This window comes from Macrobrachium rosenbergii, chromosome 6, assembly GCF_040412425.1.
Source record: "Macrobrachium rosenbergii isolate ZJJX-2024 chromosome 6, ASM4041242v1, whole genome shotgun sequence".
In the NCBI taxonomy this organism is placed as follows: Eukaryota; Metazoa; Arthropoda; class Malacostraca; order Decapoda; family Palaemonidae; genus Macrobrachium; species Macrobrachium rosenbergii.
Genome location: NC_089746.1, coordinates 59,058,997 through 59,081,511, shown reverse-complemented (window position 1 = coordinate 59,081,511; position 22,515 = coordinate 59,058,997). Strand labels below are relative to the sequence as shown.

At 34.9% G+C, this 22,515-nt stretch overlaps 1 protein-coding gene across 2 annotated transcripts; it reads right to left on the bottom strand.

Annotated features, from left to right (window-relative positions):
• Positions 1 to 4,448: 4,448 nt before the first annotated feature.
• Positions 4,449 to 21,700, bottom strand: LOC136839628 (isatin hydrolase-like). 2 transcript variants are annotated; one of them, XM_067105942.1, is made up of 6 exons: positions 21,315 to 21,700; positions 15,884 to 16,005; positions 10,234 to 10,375; positions 8,423 to 8,487; positions 6,611 to 6,789; positions 4,449 to 4,781 (listed from the first exon to the last, which is right to left on the bottom strand). In XM_067105942.1, the coding sequence occupies exons 1-6, from the start codon at positions 21,491 to 21,493 to the stop codon at positions 4,599 to 4,601; spliced, it is 870 nt and encodes a 289-aa protein (XP_066962043.1). In that variant the 5' UTR covers positions 21,494 to 21,700; the 3' UTR covers positions 4,449 to 4,598. The 2 variants fall into 2 exon arrangements, with proteins under 2 accessions (XP_066962043.1, XP_066962044.1); XM_067105943.1 differs by lacking the exon at positions 21,315 to 21,700 and adding an exon at positions 17,833 to 17,982.
• Positions 21,701 to 22,515: the final 815 nt, after the last annotated feature.

The following is a 22,515-nucleotide window of genomic DNA, read 5'->3' as shown; positions in this document are numbered from 1 at the left end:
TCAGTCATTCCACTTCCAATTCCCCCCGTCATTCCATTCCACTTCCATTTCCCCAGCCATTCCACTTCCATTTCCCCCAGCCATTCCACTTCCATTTCCCCCAGTCATTCCACTTCCATTTCTCCCCCAGTCATTCCACTTCCATTCCACCCCCATTCATTCCACTCCCACCCCCCCTTCAGTCATTCCACTTCCATTTCCCTGCCCCCGTCGTTCCATTTCCATCCCCATCATTCCAATTCCATTTCTCCCAGTCATTCCACTTTCATTTCCCCCAACCTCCACTTCCATTTCCCCAGTCATTCCACATCCATTTCCCCATTCCCCCGAAGATTTTGGCGTTTTTATTTACAGGGAAAGGCTTTTTCCATTTCTCTTACTCAGCGAGTTAATGTCTCCCCTTGGGACTATCTATATGCATTAAACATACTTCTTGGCGAGAGAGAGAGAGAGAGAGAGAGAGAGAGAGAGAGAGAGAGAGAGAGAGAAGGTAGCAGAGGTGACGTTTACGTAAACCTCACGGTTTTTTCTGCCCGAGAGAAAGAAACTTACGTAAACCTCCATGTTTTTCTTCCAAACGATGAAAGAGAGAGAGAGAGAGAGAGAGAGAGAGAGAGAGAGACTTGCAAAAACCTTCTGTCGTAAATGTGGGAAACACGCAGCAGGCCTTTTTGTACCTAATATCAAATATGAAATCGAAATTTCATATGCAGACCTTCCAGTGAAAGTGTTCAGTACGAAATTCCATCATAAACTGTGAAATAGTGTTTCAACAGGAACTTGAGTATTCGCTTCCAAGGTTAGGAATTCTCTGCCTTCCTGTGTATCTAATAAACCATACAAAACGCCCGTATTTAAGAGTCATCCAAAACTTAATGCTTTCTTTCAGTAGGTAATTAGAAAACTGTGATGCCAAATAATGATAAAGGTTCAATAAATCAAAATTTTACAGAAAATTTAATATTTTTTTTATAATTCATCAATAATTACATCTATTAAGATAATATAGATGTTACAAATAACGGTTAGATGAGGATACTAAAGAATATACAAATGACATAAATGTTAACCGGAAATCAGTTAAAAAATAATTTTAAATTCTTTATGGTGATTGCAATCACTATATCTTTTAAGTTAAAAATCACCAGTTAAGCAAGAAAATAATATAAACATTGGTTACTTGAAAGAAAATATACAGCCATATAATAATGATTTACATCTATAACAGAAAGTATTAATAGCAGTAAATATATATATGTATATATATATATATATATATATATATATATATATATATAATATATATATATATATATATTTATATATATATATATATATATATATATATATATATATATATATATATATATATATATATATAAATATATATATATATATATATATATATATTTATATATATATATATATATATATATATATATATATTATGTATATATATATATATATACACACTCATATGTTTCATTTATATGTATATACAGTATATATATATTATATATATCGTAGTCAGAATATAATCTCAAGACAATATCTTGAACCGAGAAACTCTTGGTTAAAAAGGTATCTTGAATCAAGCAAACCTTTCAGTTCTACAGAGACATAACCCTAATTAATACTTGACAAGATACTCTAGCATTTATCAGAATAAGAAAAAAACAAAACATAACCAGTCTAACGCCTATTTCAAAGACATACCCCAGGAAACCCAATAAAACATTAAGGAAGAAAAAAAAAACGGTTCAGCTTTATTCTCCTGGCAGTGCCAGACCTCCCTTTCAAAGGTCAGGTCGTTTTAATTGGGAAAACTACGTTTTCTTGTTGATATTTTCTCCCGTTATTTAAAAAAAAAATCATTTGAACCAACCCAGCGAATCAAGAAACGTGAGTATGTGGTCCAATTAAGTTTTTTTCCATAATGAAGGAAAAATGGACTGATACCTTAGGTACCTTTTACTTTCTGAAGAAACGTGAATTTCAAAACAGAAAAATTCTCATGCGTACGTCAGTGGAATACATTCCTGTGTCTGGTTTTCAAAGGCAGCGTTTGAACATAAATACACAGTTGAAAAACCAAAATGTTATATGAAGAAAATAAGAAATGTCCAATTCATTGCTCACAGAAAAAAAAAAAAACTAACTATTCATGTTCCATAAATTTGTTTGTTCTTTTAGGTTCTGGTAGTGACGCCATGCCGACAAATGGCGTAGTGATGGATTTTTTAGGAGAGTACACATAAGCTAATGTAAGTAAATAATAGAAGCCAGACCTCCATATATAATAATAATAATAATAATAATAATAATAATAATAATAATAATAATAATAATAATAATAATAATAATAATAATTTCCATGACAGGAAGCTTTATCCTACCACCAATGTAATGAGCTATAATAATAATAATAATAATAATAATAATAATAATAATAATAATAATAATAATAATAATAATAATTTCCATGAAAGGAATTTTATCCATGACAAATGTAATGAGCTATAATAATAAAAATAATAATAATAATAATAATAATAATAATAATAATAATAATAATAATAATTTCCATGAAAGGAAGCTAATAACAAATGTAATGAGCTATAATAATAATAATAATAATAATAATAATAATAATAATAATAATAATAATAATTTTTTTTGACAGGAGGCTTTATCGTACCGCCAGTGTAATAATAATAATAATAATAATAATAATAATAATAATAATAATAACAATTTCCATGCCAGGAAGCTTTATCAACCACCAATGTAACGAGCTATAATAATAATAATAATAATAATAATAATAATAATAATAATAATAATAATAATAATAATAATAATAATAATAATTATTAATAATAATAATAATAATAATAATTTCCATGCTAGGAAGCTTTATCGTACCACCAGTGTTGTAATGAGCTGAAGATTGCTGTTTTCAAACCTGCTACAGAAACCTAGCGACTTAAAGCTCTCAGTACTGCCATTTCAAAATTTCCATCCGTTGACAAAATATTTTAATGTAATATTGATGAACACTTGAAGCTTGCTTTACATATAATCTAATATGACCACGACGTTGTTTTGACAAAGATGTTTACCAACGAGGGCATTTTAAAATATAATCTTCATCAGTGACATAGAAGTCTACTTATCCGAAGACTTTCCTTCGAATAAATTACTTTCAGCAAGATGAGGCTTCACCGGTGTTTAATCAAAGATCGTTTGAATAACCACCGCAATCTTTTCAATTTAAAAAATGAATGCTCATTGATGCAATCCCTTTTTTTACGTAATTTTCAGCAGACTTTTTAAATAAAATGAAAAATCTCTATCATTTTCCTGCATAAACTTTAACTTTCAATATTATGAGGCATAAATGCTCTTTAAATAGCCTATCGTGTCCTTCCAGCACAAAACATCATACCAATTTACATACTTGACTACAACCTGAGACATTAAAATGACATTTGCCTTAAAATAAACCTTGAATATTAGAATATACAGTATTTTTAATGGGGCATGAACATCTACCAGCCTTAAGTGTAACTTATGAAGTTTATTTTTTACTTTCAAAATAAAACGCTTGCAGTGGCTGAATAATTACGTAATGAATTTGGGTGCTTTTGCGTTAACTGTGGTGATCACCCATGATATTTCATGAAGTTATTGGTATTATTATTTAGAAGATGAACGCTATTCATATGGAACAAGCCCAAAGGGGTCACTGACTTGAAATTCAAGCTTCCAAAGAATATGGTGCCCATTAGGAAGCAAGAAAGAAGAGATCTCGCTTCTTAAAAAGAAAAACTAAATTAATAAATTAATATACAGATAAAAATGTATTAAAATGCAAGGAGAATAGCATTATAATAGCAATGCGTTGCATCTTCTCTTGAACTTTTGAAGTTCCAATTGCGCGACACCCTACGAGAGACTGTCCCTCTGCCCAGCGGTGTGAGGAATAAAAGGCCTCTGGAAAAGAGAAGTTCGACAGCAAGGCACATTTACTGCAAATTGGTGTTGCTGTTCAGCCAATCTGGTTGCTCTCGGAGGTAAAAGGGGATCAGGGATCAATTGTGTGTGTGAAAGATCTCCATTAAAATACAACTTCTGAAAGAGTGACAAACGAGAGGCCATCCGTCGATGGTCCAAGTTATAACTGCTGACATTAGGAAACAGAAACCTACCACCACGAACCACTCTGTCTAAAAGAGATAAATCTCTGGTAGAAGGAATTACAGAAATGCAATATCATGCGCTATGTAAGCTCTTTGTGCCTAGGTCTTGAAAACCTTGTATCCAAAGTTTTGTTACCTCCAATTAACTCAGGGCTGAATGTATTATTGACAAGAGGTAAAACAACTTACTGTAATGAGAATCTTCAGAGCTTTGTGAGTCATTCTAGCGTCAGAGAAAAAAAAATCTGTAGTCATTCATTTATAATCAGGTAAACGATATTCTTTTGAGATAAATGCAGTTGCTATATCACAGATATATACATTTAATATTAGGCGAGATAATCGGACAACGTACTGAGATAAAGTCTAGTCATTGGCGCACAGCCATTGTGATCTTCAGAACATGTGGCAAAGACAGAGCAGATTTAAAGCTAAAACGAATGAGCTTCCCACAAACGCAGAGGAAAGAGATGCCCCACCGGAAGTGGGCATTGTAGCTAGGATCCTGGCTGGTCCACCACTGCCTCCTCGCAATTTGATGGGCATGACGATCACACTGAAGCCTTTCGTTGGAAGTCTCTGCAAAAAAAAAAAAAAAAAAATAAATAAATAAAATAAATAAAATAAAATAAAATAAAATAAATGACAATAAAAAGGTAATCCACAGTTAAGAGTATTTTGTTATCTTAAAACGAGAAACCATGTAAGTTTCTATGGAGACAGTGTTGGGCGCTGTCTTGTAAAATAGTATGATTATGTCATGTAAAATAGTGTTTGGCTCTGTCTTGTAAAATAGCGTTGGGTACTGTCTTGTACAATGCTGTTTGGCTCTGTCTTGTAAAATAGCATTGGTCACTGGCCTATACAAAAGTGTTGGCCACTGCCTGGTAAAATAGTGTTGGGCACTGTCTTTGTAAAATAGAGCTGGGTACGGCTTGCAAAATTTTGTATGGCTCTGTACTGTAAAAAAGCGTTGGGCGTTGTCTTGTAAAACGGTTTTTGGCTGTCTTGTAAGATAATGTTAGTCACTGTCTTGTAAAATAGTGTTGGGCACTGTCTTGTAAAATATTGTTTGGCTCTGTCTTGTAAAATAATGTTGGACACTGTCTTGTAAAATATTGTTTGACACTGTCTTGTAAAATGGTGTTGGCCACTCACTGTCTTGTAGAATAGTATTTGCCTCTGTCCTTTAAAATAGCGTTGGACGCTGTCTTGTAAAATACTGCTTCTCTCTATCTTTTAAAATATTTTGGGCACTGTCTTGCAAAATAGTGTTTCTTTCTCTCTTTTAAAATAGTGTTGGGCACTGTCTTGTAAAGTGGTGTTTGGCATAGTCTTGGAAAATATAGTTGGTCACTATCTTGTAAAATAGTGTTTGGCTCTGTCTTTTGAAATAGTGTTGAGCACTGTCTTATCAAATAGTGTTTGGCACTGTTTCGTAAAATACTGTTGGGCACTGTCTAGTAAAATAGTGTTTGTCTCTGTCTTTTAAAATAGTGTTGATATTATCTTGTAAAATAATGTTTGCTCTGTCTTTTGAAATAGCATTGGTATAGTCTTGTAAAACAGTGTTTGCTCTGTCTTTTAAAATAGTGTTGATATTATCTTGTAAAATAATGTTTGCTCTGTCTTTTGAAATAGCATTGGTATAGTCTTGTAAAACAGTGTTTGCTCTGTCTTTTAAAATAATATTGCGCACTTTCTTGTAAAAAAAAGTGTTGGGCACTGTCCTATGAAATAGTGTTTGGCCGTGTCTTTTAAAAGAGTTATGCACTTTCTTGTAAAACAGAGTTGAGTACCTTCTTGTGAAACAGAGTTGGACATTGCCATGCAAAACACCAGTCATGTCATATAATAGAACAAAATTTTAACTCATCTATCAAAATGCAATATCATGAGAGTTGGTAGCATTACTGAAGCTTGGAGAAACTGTAGCGGCCTGATGCATGGAGCAATGTGTCATAGTAACGTCCAAATGCCAAGAGACCGGAACAATAATTCAAACTTAAAAACAAACTTTGCTAGTAGAAGTTTCTCCGGCGCAGTCAAGTTTTCTGTACACCGTATAATGTTGTATGAAACTCTCAGCCGCGGCCCATGAAACTTTCAGCCACAGCCCGGTAGCGGCCTGTGTTGTTGGAACCTATAGCAGTGCCAGACGCACGAGCATGGCTAACTTTAACCTCAAATGAAACAAAAACTACTGAGGCTAGAGGGCTGCAATTTGGTATGTTTGATGATTGAAGGGTAGATGATCAACATACCCATTTGCAGCCTTCTAGCCTCAGTAGTTTTTAAGATCTGAGGGCGGACATAAAAAATGCGGACGGACAGACAAATAGCCATCTCAATATTTTTCTTTTGCAAAAAACTAAAACTGATGACAAATTAGAAAGAAAACTACTTACATCGAGATTAGCCACATTTTCGAGACCATAGACATTGGCCCTCATAAAAGTTTGGTGGGTCTCAAAATCTTGAGATTTGCCGTAGTCCAGTGAAGGGGTGTCCAAGCCAACACCGACCACTTTGTTCCCACTGACCGCCTCATGACTCACCAGCAACTGCGCTGCGCCTTTGCTTATACCTGTCAAGGAATAAAATAACATTATCAACGTTACTGGATATAACCAGCACAACATCACATGTTCAACAGAAGTAAATGCTTAACTGAAGTCATTTATGGGTCAGTGGGTAGCGCCTTACTTATCTTTCAAGAGTTGTGGGTGCGATCTCGATGTGAATTAAAAATATATTATTGCTATTATTATTGTTATTATTGTTATATTAATATTATTGCCCATTAGCATAGAAATCCAGTCTGAAAAACGATATATTATTATTATTATTATTATTATTATTATTATTATTATTATTATTATTATTATTATTGTCCTTTGGCTTTACAAACAAGCTTCCACGGAAGTCACCTGTTTGAATATTTGCCAAAAAATATTTACATACAGAGAAATCAGAGGCAGACAAAAGTAAGGCAAACCATGAATAATGCCTAAAACACGATGAAAGCACCTCTTAAACAAAGGCTAAAAGACATGAAATGTTCGCACACTCATCACCACTTGCTTGCCGTCCACCAAAGCACCCTCGATTGATTTCATTACTTCGACTTGATCTCGCAGCATTTTCAAATAAATCTTTCCCTTCACTCCCTGATCATCAGCAATCCATCTTGGTCTTTCACCTTCACCTCCCTTTGGTAATATTCACGATACAATTTCTCTACCTGCCCATTGCCAGTCAACTTTCTTTTTCTCTCATGAACCCTTTCAATTTATTTCTGTTAGCTTTTTTGAAGCCCGACTTCATTTGTCCTTCAGTTTATCCATTCACGCTGAATCTGTTTCCATTTTTCATTTCCAGCCCTCATACATAAATCAAAGAGATTCTTGAATACCTTTCAGTCAGGATATTTCAGTCTCTTATCAATACGGGTTGGAGTTACAGACCAAGCTTTTGCCTGTACACAAGGAGTAGACTTACAGACCAAGTTTTTGCCTATACACAAGTAGACGACTTACAGACCAAGTTTTTGCCTATATACAAATAGACGACTTACAGGCCAAGTTTTTGCCTATACACAAGTAGACGACTTACAGACCAAGTTTTTGTCTATACGCAAGTATACAACTTACGGACCAAGTTTTTGCCCATACACAAGTAGACGACTTACAGACCAAGTTTCTGCCTGTACACAAGGAGCGGACTTACAGACCAAGTTTTTGCCTATATACAAGTAGACAACTTGCAGACCAAGTTTTTCCTTATACAGAAGTAGACGACTTACAGACCAAGTTTCTGCCTATACACAAGGAGTAGACTTACGGACCAAGTTTTTGCCTATACACAATAGAATATAAGTTACAAAACTAAGACGAGAAAAATAAATAGTCGTATGTACGTTAATTAAAACTGATGGTATTAACCTGTCCAAGGATGCAAAAGATAAAAGAGTCAAATTACCTACGTGATTATTTATTTACCAGGCGTCACAGCCATCAGGGTCACTGACCCAGAGAAACGTTTTGAACTCCGCTACTTCGGTTTCCTTTCAATTCTAAAAGTACCAAGTCTAGTCCCTAGGTTTCTAAGACACGTCTGAACTTAATAATTCATCACTAATTTATTGCAATTTTTAGAGAATATACGCATGCCAGTATTTTAAATTAAGAGGATTCTTTTTTTATTTGGGTATCACTCACCAGGGAAGACCAGTTTGGTCGTGTCGTTTTTGTCTGTGCCAAAGTACGCTGTCTTGTTGCTATATCTGAAAAATCATAACTATTTAGTTTCTTAGTAAGAATTTCAGTATGAAATTAACCCCCGCCCCCTCTCTCTCTCTCTCTCTCTCTCTCTCTCTCTCTCTCTCTCTCTCTCTCTCTCTCTCTCTCTATCTCTATATATATATATATATATATCTATATATATATATATATATATATATATATATATATACACACACAGAAATGTTTATATAAGTTACAAAAAGCTCAACTGCTGCAATATATGTACACTAATATATATATATATATATATATATAATATATATATATATATATGTATATATATATATATATATAGTATGTGTATACTCATTAATAATGATAAAAATAGCAGTAGGAGCATTAGTAATAATATTAATAAACGTGCTCGTATGGTTCTTCTAAGTTATATTGATTAATTACGAGAAATCATAAGGAAATGATTTAATAAACAATTTGAAACTCTCTGGCAACAAACAGCACAGAAAGACTTAAAACATTCCATAATTTATATACACATTAGTTACAAAGTCTACGGGCAGCATCAGTCCTGATTAAGGGGGTGGGGGTAGAAGGGGAGGGGGATGGACGTGGGAAGGGGAAGGGAAGAGGGAAGGAGAGGGGGAGGACACAGCTAAATTAACAGTTAATCGTGTGCTCCAGTGTGCAAACAAACAAACGTTTCAGAGTTTTAGTATTATACAGATATAATATTATTGTTTACAGAATGAAATATAAAAGCACAGAAGCGTATGTTACACAGCGGCTATCGAAACTTCACCAGAGAAAAAGGAAAATATAGTTCATAATCTCTCCTCTTACCAATGACGTCATAAATGGGCGGGAAAAGTCAACAAACACTCGTAGATGAGTTAGAAAACAGGCGATCGCACAGCACCTTATTTATAAGACTATCGATCATTAACTGGCATACAGCTAGTGTTTCGATAAGCGACATTGCTCGCCAACTTAGCATCAACAAAACAACCGTATATAAGTGGATAAAGCCACGGAGAGAGAGAGAGAGAGAGAGAGAGAGAGAGAGAGAGAGAGAGAGAGAGAGAGAGAGGTGCAAAGACCCCATTGCATTAGGCACACCGTTCTTCGATGTCAACGGATCATTGTTGTGGCTTGCTAAAACCTGCTATAGAGATAATAAGCTTCTAGCCGATGCACAACTTAATTACAGACAAAATACAGGAAGGCAGGCAGGCATTCAGATATGTTTGCCGAGTTGAATATCACCTTAGACCTAATATAAGTAATTTTCGTTCCATTACACTATTGAAAATACATTATAGCATAGTATCAAGTATTTTGACTTGAACACCCAGGATGAATGAAGTTAAATGAATTACAGAATATCCAAACATAATGGCAATTGTGACAAGTTTTCTTCATAACATTCTGCAAACAGTATTTGACGTAAGGCACAACTGCAATGTAACAAGGCAACTAGCGTACTTCCATCGCCCATTGTTTACAAATTTTACTTGTAAGGAAAAAAGTAAGTTACAGAAGTTGATTAGCTTTTCACGTATAATGGTAACATCCTCAAATCTAGTAACATATTGCTACAGTATATGTGAGTATAACGCAAATGCAACTGAAATATGAAAATGGGGAACTTTGTCAAATACACCAACAACAGCAGCTGTTGTGAGCTTTCTTCAGAAGAAAGTAAATTAGGACTGATGTGCGAGATATGATGTACTTAAGCATTCGTTAACGAAAAGACATAAAGAACTCACCTGGATGCCCAGCCAGTTCGTACGAAGACTATTACTCCATTGGGCAGAGGACCATGTTCATCCAACCAGGACATGACGTCATCCGTCGTCAGTTCGGCATTTGGATCCTTGACAACCTTGTCTCGTATGTCAATCACTACCCCTAGAAAGCATTGGTAACATACAATTACAGAAACCCTTCTATAAATATTTCGTAGCAATGACCATTAGACCATGCTTGAAACCTTGTAAATAATAAAAACTACATTTTCCCCGAAAGATCAGCCACCGGAATATTGTCTTCCTTAACATTTAGTCATGGCAACATTGCTCATGATATCGGCTGCTCATAGGCTTAATTCCTCCTTCTTCGAATGTGATCAAATACACTTGAAATTCCCATCAAAGCCATTATTTATATGTAAGACACGGGAATAGACAAAAGAAAAAAACTTGAATAATAAATAAATCCTTTGGAGTTACTTCAGATATACCTGGGCCATAATGATATGACTTGCGTACCAGTAACAAACACTCGTAAACGTAAACGAATAATCAGACAAGGAGCTCGGCGGCGGCCGGCGTGACTTTCGGACTCGACTCTGTCTCAGAGATTAAGTTAAAACAGAACTAATGTTGTTTATATCTCAGTGTGTCAGTCCGCACTTACCTAATTCAAAGCTTCTTGTTTGCAATAAGCTATATATATATATATATATATATATATATATATATATATATATATATATATATATATATATATATTACTCAAGCATCCTTTGAAATGTGTGAAACTATTGCAAATATACGTTTCAGTTACGTCTTTTTCTTCATAATTTTTTCTTTAATTGATACGCCACTGTGTAGTAAATAAAATTGTAAAACATACATGGATGACTCGGTCCGAATTTTGCATACTTGCTATTGTCTATCTTTCATGCTGAACTTAATCATGATATTCCTTATATTGCTTGTTTCATGAAGTTAAGTATAAATCATCCCGTAAGAATAAAGCGGGTTAGGCATATATTGCAATGGGAAGGGAGGGTAATGCTACAGAAGAATTTTGGCGGGAGAACATAAGAGAACTGGCTATTAACGAAGCCGAACAGTATTTCATGGAAACAATGTTATATCGATAATGAAGGATAGATAAGTGATAGGGAAACGCACTTTTGGATGAGCATTAACTTAAGAAAAGGTAGGGTATATATTACTTAAAAAAAAAAGTCGGTCCCTAGTCTTATATTTACGATGCTTGAAGACAAGGGGATCGCCGTTATTTCTCTCTCCATTCGTTTGTTATTCTCTCTCTCCACTCGTATTATCCTCTCTTTGTATTTGTTTGTGTCTATCTCTCTTTCTCATAAGCATTAGTTTGTTGTTCTCTCTCGTGTCCTTCGTCTAGCATTCTTCTCTCACCTCTGTATGCGGGCAGTGCATCCCACAGTGTTGCCATGACCAAATATCAATGAATGTTAATTTTTCGGGGACAGATGAGTTGAAACCGAGTACAGGAGTCAGTAGTTGGGTGACTCTACCCTAAGTCGGATGTGTGTCTGCAGGTGCAGAACGCTGCCTAGGGGAAGTGGCTAACTTCAAGTGGCTGAGAGCCGCGGTTGTGCTGGCTTAAGTTCTTCGAGTCTTTCATTCGTTATTCTTTACTTGCGCTGATTATAATTGCAGAAATGGCCACGAGAGTTCTTCAAGAGAAATGGCCATCAATATCCACCGGTAAGCAAAACACGCTGAATTTTATTTACACAAAAAATCTTATGCTGTCTGGTTAGCAGTAGACACTCCTTCCTTGTCAACATAAGTGCACTGGCGATTTCAGTTTTGGAAATCAGAATTTGACCTTATATGTGTCGCTCAATGTAAAAAAAAAAAAAAAAAAACTTGCTCGTTATTAAAATGCTTAATAGGAAGTAGGCCTATAGGTTACTGGTTGCGTCAACACGTCTCGTCTTGTAAACATGCCTGTGTGATGGTGAAGAATATCTGCCACCGATTTTTCGGGTCTAGACATGTAAAAGCAGCGGTGGAATTTTTTTTAAACAAGATTCTTTTTATCAAATGTGTAATTTCAACGAATTCCGAAACGACGTTAAAAAACCGTGGACAGCAACTTCCATTATTCGACTCGGGTAAAAAATGGTTATATTTTACATATGTAAAAAAAATGGTTGTACTTTATACTTGTAAACATATCCTGGTTTCGTTTAAGTTTTAATCAGATATATCTCATAGATTGGTGATAGCAAGAACATGAAATTTGGTAGCCTAGGCTAGGCCTATGCCTTTAACCAACTCATTTGGTGTATTAACTCGGTATGTATCTCCCCATGGCGGAAGCTCCTTGTGACGCCGTGTTTAGTACTTGCCCCTCGGAAATCAAAATGTCATAAACACCAATTTCTGTTATTAATATGATTTGTCGAACACACAATATAGAAATGGGTGTATATACTTGGAACCCAGAGGGGCTAGTACTAAACGCGGCGTCACAGGGAGCTTTCGCCATGGGTGGATACACAACGGGTTAATCATCATTTGGTAAGATGCTATATTATCATTTAAACCTTATTGTAAGGATAACGTAATTTTGAATTAGAAGTTATAAATTATCATACCAAGGAAAAATTAACCTTTAAGATTGATAACATGAAGAATCTTGACTATGCAAACGCTAGGCCTATGCCTGCTGATTCGGTAGCCATTTTTAATATTGTTAATATTCAAAATAATTTTGCTCCAGAGGAGTCAGCAGTAGTCGTAAGGCCGCCACTAGCCTTCAGTTATGCCTGCACAATCGGTCTGTGCAGGAAAAACTGAACGTTACTGTGAACAAACTGCACAGTTTTTCTCGCCTGCGGAGGCGGCCTGAGCAAATAGCTCATCTCACTCGATGAGCCGCTGGCCAAACGGCTGCGCATGCGCACTTCATCGTTAAAGTGGGAAGGCAACGGTTTTGGCTCAGTTCGAGTTCGCTGTCCGTTCACGGACTGATGGCATTTACCAATCAAGGGTGTAGTGTTGAGGTTTATTAAAATGAAGTGTTTATACCTAAATTGATGGTATATCGGATATACTTGTTTTTTTAATAACTGATACGGATGTCAGAAAAACATATTCATGATTTTGCCGTTTTTCCACAGAAAAAATAATTGTGTATAATGAAAGCTGAAGGTGGCCTGAATGTCTTGTAGATTTCATTGAAATCTACGTAAATGAATGAGATTTTGCCTGGGCAAGTAAAATCCAAAGGCTATCGTAACAGATTAAGCTTATGTATGTTTATTCGTGGTTATAAACCTTATATGCAAGTCAGTTTTTAAATGAGAATAAATATTATGGCGAAATAATGTCAAACAAGAATAGGCCTGTAATGCGTCTATTCATGATTATGCATCATATATGCAATTCATTTTTAAAATGAGAACAAAATAATATTAAACATTCTCCCCCTTCCTCCTCCACTCTCCCTCCCTTTCCCTCTTCCATCCCCTTCCCCATTACTCTGCCCATCCCCCTCTCCTGCCCTGTTCCCGCCCTTCCCTCTTCCATCCGCTTCCCCTTCCCCTCCCCCTCCCATTACTCTGCCCATCCCCTCTCCTGCCCTGTTCCCGCCCTTCCCTCTTCCATCCGCTTCCCCTTCCCTCCCCTTCCACCCCCTTTCCCCTCCCCTCCATCCCCTCCCCTTCTCCTACTCTCCCTCTTCCCCTTCCCCTTCCCCACCCTTAGCTCTGCCCTCCCTTTCCCCGCCCGTCCCCATCATCTTACTTCCCCTTCCCCTCCCCTTTTCTATCCCCTTCCCCTTCACTCTTCCCTCCCCCCTCCCCTCCCCCTTCATTCTTCCCTCCCTCTCCCCTCCCCTTTCCCCTTCCTCTTCCTCCTTCCCTCCTCCCATCTTCCCCCTTTCCCCCTCCCTTCACTCTTTCCTCCTCTCCATCATCCTCCTACTCCCCCTTCCCCTCCCTTATATATATATATATATATATATATGTACACTCATTAATAATAATAAAAATAGCAGTAGGAGCATTAGTAATAATATTAATAAACGCTCTCGTATGTTTCTTCGAAGCTATATTGATTAAGCTCGAGAAATTATAAGGAAATGATTAAATGAACAATTTGAGACTCTCTGGCAGCAAACAATACTGAAAGATGTAAACATTCCCTAATTCATATAACACATGAGTTACAAAGTCTACGGGCAGCACCAGGCCTGTTCATGGGGGAGGGGAAAGGAAGGGTGATGGGTGGGGGAGGGAAAGTAGAGTAAGTATACCTTGGTTTAACCAGACGACTGAGCTGATTAACAGCTCTCCTAGGGCTGGTCCGAAGGATTAGATTTATTTTACGTGGCTAAGAACCAGCTGGTTACCTAGCAACGGGACCTACAGCTTATTGTGGAATCCGAACCACATTATGACGAGAAATGAATTTCTATCACCAGAAATAAATTCCTCTAATTCTTCATTGGCCCGTCGGAGAGTCGAACGCTGGGCCAACAACGTGCCAGCCGAGAGCTCTACCCACCCCTCCAGTGAAGAACTGGGGAGGGGGAGGGAAGGAGGAAGGGGAGGGTAGGGAAGAGGGGGGAGGGGTTGGAGAAGGAAGGAGGGGAGGGGAAGGGGATGGAAGAGGAGATGGGGAGGGAGGGGGGATGGAAGAGGGAAGGGGAGGGCACAGCTAAATTAAAACTTGAACGTGTGGTCCAGTATGCAAATAAACAAACAAACAAATGTTTCAGTTTTAGTATTATAACGATACATATATATTTATTATATATATATTATGTATATATGTAAATATATGTGTTTAAAAATAATTATTCATGATAAATGCCATCTGACTTGAGTTCCAAGAGCCTCTTCTGTTATTGATTTCTTTACGTGTTGCAGGTCAAGAATACTGCATCCCTACAATACCAGTTATATTAATTTTTATGTAAAATTCTTTACTCCACACAAATCACCAATCAAGGTTTTCAAGTTAAAAGAGAATATAGTTATTCATATTTACACAGATTAATGACTGCTTAACATTGTGATACCTCTTCCTAATCAAATCATATTTGGCTTTCTAATATCAAAATATACATAGATTAGAATGCAAAATACTTTACTTCAATAATATTTTGAACTATAATGCACAGTAATGATTAAATTACCTGTAATAAAATAACATGTTCTTATAATAATTAGACGAGTGGAAAAGATGTCCTGCCTTAGTGTTTTTTCACTACGGTATAGCACTTTGCGCAGGAAGATCGTCACTCCATGCATCTTCCATGGAAAATAAATCACAGAATAAAAATAATTGCAAAAGGAATAGAATGTTTATAATTAAAGCTTGAGAAATAACAAGCTGCATTTATAAACATGATTCAAACTGGCTATCCGGAATGATTGTGTTATTTTTTCAAAGGCTCATTCCATTAACACTTCAACTTGGAGAAAACAGCTCTTCAATCACATATCAACCAAGAATTCTTGCCAATAATTCAAATTTCTTTTAAAATCCACATTTGCATTTCTGTTTGTTTACATAGATGTTCATTATTTACATTTTTACTTTGGTCAGAAAATCTACGATTCCTGGGGAGAAAAAGTATAACAGCAGGCACACATAGACTGAAGTCTACTCATGAAGAAATTCTTACCTGGTCCCATCAAATGATCAAGAGGAATCTGCTCCACAGACCACTTCCCCTCGGCAAAATGCGACGGAGCATCCAGGTGAGTCCCCGTGTGCTCATTCATGCAGAATCTGTATGTTTCGTACCTGTGTAATATAGCAGAGTATTTATTTGATTTATTCCGGTTAAGGACGGTGGGTTATTGAGTTCTTTTGTGAAAAATAATGATAGTGTGCCTGGTTCCAGCCGGCTGAAGACGAGGTATGTGATTTATCGACAATATTACATATGATTTACAAATAACGATAACATAATCTATGATTCCTACTCTTCAAGATTGACGTTAATGTAAGGGTTATAACTATTAAGGATAAGATGGTATGTATATATATATATATATATATATATATATATATATATATATATATATATATATACATATATATATGTATACATACATATATATAAACATATATGTATACATACATACATACATATACATATATATATATATATATATATATATATATATATATATATATATATAAATATATATAAAATATGTTTAAATGAGTAAAAATGTTTGAAATCAAAGCTAAAACTAATATTTATATAAATTACTTAGACGGTAAAGTTGATGACAAAGTTCAAGAGAGGTGCGGTATCACTTCTAATTGTGTTTTTATTTTTATGTTTGCTTGACATGATTTTTTATAGGTTATTATTCTACTGCCTATTTACAGTAATTTATTTGTTGTTAATCATCTGTGGTTGTTTTTAACATGCGGATATATTATTCGGTGAGAACTTTTATGCAAACAAATAACTTTTTCTTTTTTTTTTTGGCAATTTTCAATTCAGTAGTTCATGCCGAATAATGATAATAATAACCTCCAGTCAATTTTCAATTGAGTAACAGTTCATACCGAATAATGATAATAGCAACCTCCACAAAAGTTGGGTATCTCGATTCCTTGTAAACTGAACCTTGTCGCAGAAACAAAATCAGGATAGGGAGAAATGTGTCGTCAAGCGCTCGTACTAATTAACACAGCCCGCACATCTTCCCGTTGTTTGTGGAATAACAAGCAACAAAGGATTTTCACAAGGCTCAAGGCTGCTGCGCCACTCTGTTTGCGGCTGGGGGGAGGGGGCTGGTTGTCTGGGTTAGGGGAAGGACGGGTTTAGGTCTTACCCGTTTTCAGCTTTTTACAGAGTTTCACGGAAAGACGCTCTCATGCACACACACATACAAACACACGTATATACTGTATATATATATATATATATATATATATATATATATATATATATATATAGGCCTATATATATTGTATATATATATAAAAAGTAAATCTATATATATATATATATATATATATATATATATATATATATATATATATATATGTGTATATATATATATGTTGTATATATATATATATAAAAAAATGTCTTTATAATATATATGGGGAGGGGCGGATATATATATATCTATATTTATATTTGTATATGTGTATATATATGTGTGTGTTGTATATATAATATATTAAAAAAACTGTCTTTGCTAATGCAGGTGGGGAGGGGGCGGGAGGTGTATTACGTTTCCTGGATGACTCCGGTCGTAGTATTTCTAAAGTTATGTAAAGTATTTGAGATAGAGAGAGAGAGAGAGAGAGAGAGAGAGAGAGAGAGAGAGAGAGAGAGAGAGAGTTCATCTAAAATACATTAAAAAACAGAAATACATGTCAGATGAGCTTAACGGTTACATTGCAAAGATGATTACTGATTAGATGACGATATGAAATGAAAATGAGTAAATAGGTCGAACTGCAGCTTGAGAGAGAGAGAGAGAGAGAGAGAGAGAGAGAGAGAGAGAGAGAGAGAGAGAGATAATAAGTCAGTGACTGCTGTCCGTGAAGTTACGCAACAAATGTAAAGTGAAATAATCCTGGTAAAACAGGTAAACTAACCGTGATGGGCTTAAAATAGAAGAAAGATAATTATCTGCAGTTGGACCATAATGTCTTCGTCCAATAAGCTTTACATCGAAGAGGAGCTGGTGTAACTTTGACAGGTTTAACATCCTTTGTAACCAACAAAGGAAAATGGGGCTTTGCTGCGAACTAGTTTCCGCGTATGGTAACTGAATAATGTTTTTAAGCCTCTGCAGTTAACTCTGTCCATATGTACACCCGTGTTTATTCATTTAGTACTTGAGCATTTCCATGAAGGTCAGTAATAAATTATTTTTCCAGCAGTTGGGAGCCTCGTCATGAACAGAATAATTGAAATAGACACACACATATATATATATATATATATATATATATATATATATATATATATATATATATATATATATATATATGCAATTACACCATTCATATTAAGGCTCCCAACGGCTGGAAAAAATTTATTGAAAGCATGCAATACGTAAGCAATGTGTTATTATTTGACCTTCATGGAAAGCTTCAGTATTAACTGAATACATACCTACATGCATATATATATATATATGTATTTATGTTTATATATGTATATATATATATATATATATATATATATATATATATATATATATGCCTATATATATATATATATATATATATGCATGTATGTATGTATTCAGTTAATACTGAAGCATTTCCTTGAAAGTCAAATAATGACACATGACTTATGTATTGCACTCTTTAAAAATATATTTTTCCAACAGTTGGGAGCCTTATTATGAACAGTGTAATTGTATATATATATATATATATATATATATATATATATATATATATATATATATATATATATTGTCACGTGTACCAAGCACCTGGTTATTACACATCTAGTCACGGAATCCAAAAATTTACCTTACCTCAGCCAGGCACCTGAACTCTCATAACAATAAAAATTAAGACTGATTACTCTAAAGGTGACAGTGATCCCTTAAAAAGCTTAATAATCACGTGAAAAACAAAATTAAGTTTATCAAAACAAGTGTGAGGTGTCAACAGTTATACAAGAAATATACTAGAGTAAAAGGGGATCACTCCATCAAACAACTTTAACTGTTTCCCTGGTCTGAATTCACTTCAGCAAAACTAAAGGAACAAAACATGTTTATCGCTTTGCCTTATGCACACAATTAATCCTATTCAATGGTGGTCAATAAATGAAACACTGTTTTTACAAGTTTTAAATGCAAATATTTATTTTTAAATTCAAAATTCCTAATCTGAATTCACAATCTGAAAAATTTTCTATTACTTGAAAACAACTTAAAATTTAATTAATTCTTGAGTTAAATCATTAAACAAAACTAAATCACAAAACTTTTAATTTATCAAGAAATTAAATAAATCAAAAATATTTAAACTATCAAGAATTACTCAAGAAAATCTTAGTAAATGAAAATTAAATCAAGTATGCAATGTTAAATTGTCAAGAAATATTTAAAATGCTAAGTAAATAAATGTTAAATCATCAATCTATAAAATGTGAAAAATCAAGAGATTGCAAACACAATCACACAAAATTACACAAAATATGTACCAACAATAATTTCACCAGGGCAAAATTTCCCTCTATTCATTATTATACCATGGTAATAATAAGTAAGATTTGCTTTACCCTACACAAGCTGGTGAAAACCTTTGCAAAATCATCGGAAATGCAGCTGCTTTAGATTCACTAAACACATTTTTTTGATGGGCACCATTACAACTTTTCCTACATTCAGATCTCAAAAGCTAAGATTAATACCATGACCACACAAATATTCTATGCGTTAATAACTTCTCTCTTTAGAAGAGAGAGAAAGAGAGAGAGAGAGAGAGAGAAACAACACTAACGGTCTCTGAAATCAGAAAGAACATACTTTAGGATTCCAGTATGAAATGAAACAATCAGATGACATCATTAAGGCATTTTGGGAACGAGATACAAGAGAAAATTCTAGAAGAAGGAAGATGACGTCACTTTCTTTGCAAGACGTTTTGAATTGCAATTTTACAAAACATGACATGATCAATTGAGACGTCCTTCAGAAAACACTTGTTTGCATTTCTCAAAAGGTACACATTTTTTACCAGAAAATCATATGGAACACATGTAACATTGCGAAATCATTAGTCTTCTTCTCGTATGAGAGAAAGCTTTTACAAAAATCTTAACACGATCAAAACAGACTGCCACTGGCTAGTTAAGACTGGCAAGTTTTAAAAACAAAACGAAAAACCGGAGTTCGTTTCCAGAACAGAGCAGCTATTGTTATCTCTTGCCTGTCAACACATCTTTCACAAGGACACTCGAAGCAAAACAACCGCTTTGCTATGACATTCACGTGTTGCTGATATACTGTGTTACTGTTCAGAATGTATTATTAGCTCTAAATTATGTTGTTAAGTTATCTAAATCATTAATTCTTTTGAGATCTGACATTACATTACATACAATATTTCAGCAATTATTATTATTACACATGACACATGATAAATAGAAGAGTAAATATATCAAAACTATAGGATGATATACATTTTACAAGGCAACATCACGAATATATATATATATACTGTACATATATATTTATACATGCGTGTGTATTTCTGTTATTCTGTTCATATATAAGGCTATACCTGCTGGAAAAATATCTTGTAAAGAGTGTGCAGTACATGTGTGTATTTCTGTTATTCTGTTCATAAAAATGCTTCAGTACCTTAAATGCTGGAAAACATCTTGTAAAGACCAAACAATAAGCAACACATGTTTACTGACCTTCATGGAAACACAACTTATTTATATTATATATTATATAAATGATAAATATATATATATATATATATACCCATACATATATATAAACACATATTGTGTGTGTAACTCATCTATTGGTTATTTTTATACACACACACAACTCATATATTTATAGGGCATTGTGGCTACATAATATATATATATATATATATATATATATATATATATATATATATATATGTATATATATTATATGTATGTATATATACATATATATATACACATACACATAATATATATATATATGTATATATATATATATATATATATATATATATATATGTGTGTGTGTGTGTGAGTTGTGTGTGGGGTATGTTTGTTATCGTTTGGATATGTTATGGCTTCATGATTAATAATTATACTCTTTTAATAAAAATGAATCAGCTATTATTTCCGTTTAACTGATATCAGAATTTTCTAACGTGCAACATTTTCTGCAGTATGCACTGTCAAACCCGACGTAATTCCGTAAACAATCTGAAAACATAATGCGGTCGAAATGTCCCTTTATGTCTGTGATGGCAACATCTAGACACTTGACTTCCGAGTTGCCACTACGTCATTAAACCGAACCTTATTTGCAGAAAAGTGCTTCTACAGAATATCTTCTAAAAATTAATTGACGACTAAGAAGTGCGCTGTAACATACCAGTATCCACCAGCGGCATAGCCTTTAGAAGATTTGACGATCTCGTACGGCTCTCCTGTTACCCAAACGGAACTGTCTTCATCCACATCGTGTGACAGATCAACAACGTTTTCCTTGCACGAGCTTTTACGACACAAAATCACGCACAGTACAGCGTAGCACGTGAAGTAACGTGACATTTTCTTTACACACAGGTGTCAGTGAACGCGTTGTTACTAGTTTACAAGGAAAACGGACAGTAGGTGGCGGTATCTTAAGGTAAGAACGGGAGTAGCACACAGCGGGACCGTCCGTCACTGCGTTGTAATAGACTGGGCTTGCTCAACACTCAGCGCTCAACAGAGCGAGCGAACACCTCCTCACGGTGACTTCCCTCTGTGGGTCCTGGTGGGCACAAGCGTAAGACCTTGAGACCCTAGCCCAGGGCGTCAGTCGGAGTCATGGCTGTAATTAGCCCTGGCAAACCTTTTCCCTTCTCAGGTTGCCATATTTTCTTTTATTAGTTAATCGTTGTAATACAGTTTTACTGACGCCCGTGAGTTTTGCTCATTAGTGTATTACCTGAACTACTACTATCTCGCCTTTACCAGGAAATGTTAAGCTCTGCTAATTGTAGGAGTTACTATGTCCTATTTTTTTTCTCCACGGTTTTATCAGCATTCACAGTCACGGTCTAGGTATAGTACAATAATGGAACCATACTATATCTTGTACTTTTAGAACAATGGGCAATAATTTGTTTCTTTGTTTACTATTCTTCTCAAGCTAAACTTGAAAGCGACATTTGGTATACAAAGAAAAATCCAAACAAAATCCACACCAGAAAGAAGAATTGCACCAAGTTTAGCATCGCTCTCTGTTCGTTGTTTTTCTGTCCTTATCATAAACTTCTTGATAAGGACTATTATTATTATTATTATTAATCCCGTACTGCTTATCAGCGTGTGTAACGGGAAGTAGCCCTTTGCACTGAGTTACATCAGCAAAAATACATAGGAGCAAAGAATTTTTTATTTTTTTTTTCGTGAGGGAATTTTCTATATGCGTTACCAACCATGTAAGCAGTCCAGGAAGCTTATATCATTGTTGGTGAAGAAGCCTTTTCTGTAACACATTCTTGAGGAATTTTTATCGTGAGCATTACATTCTTTGTGAGTAAAATTCACAACGCTGTCTTGTAAAATGGCAGACAGCATGCGCT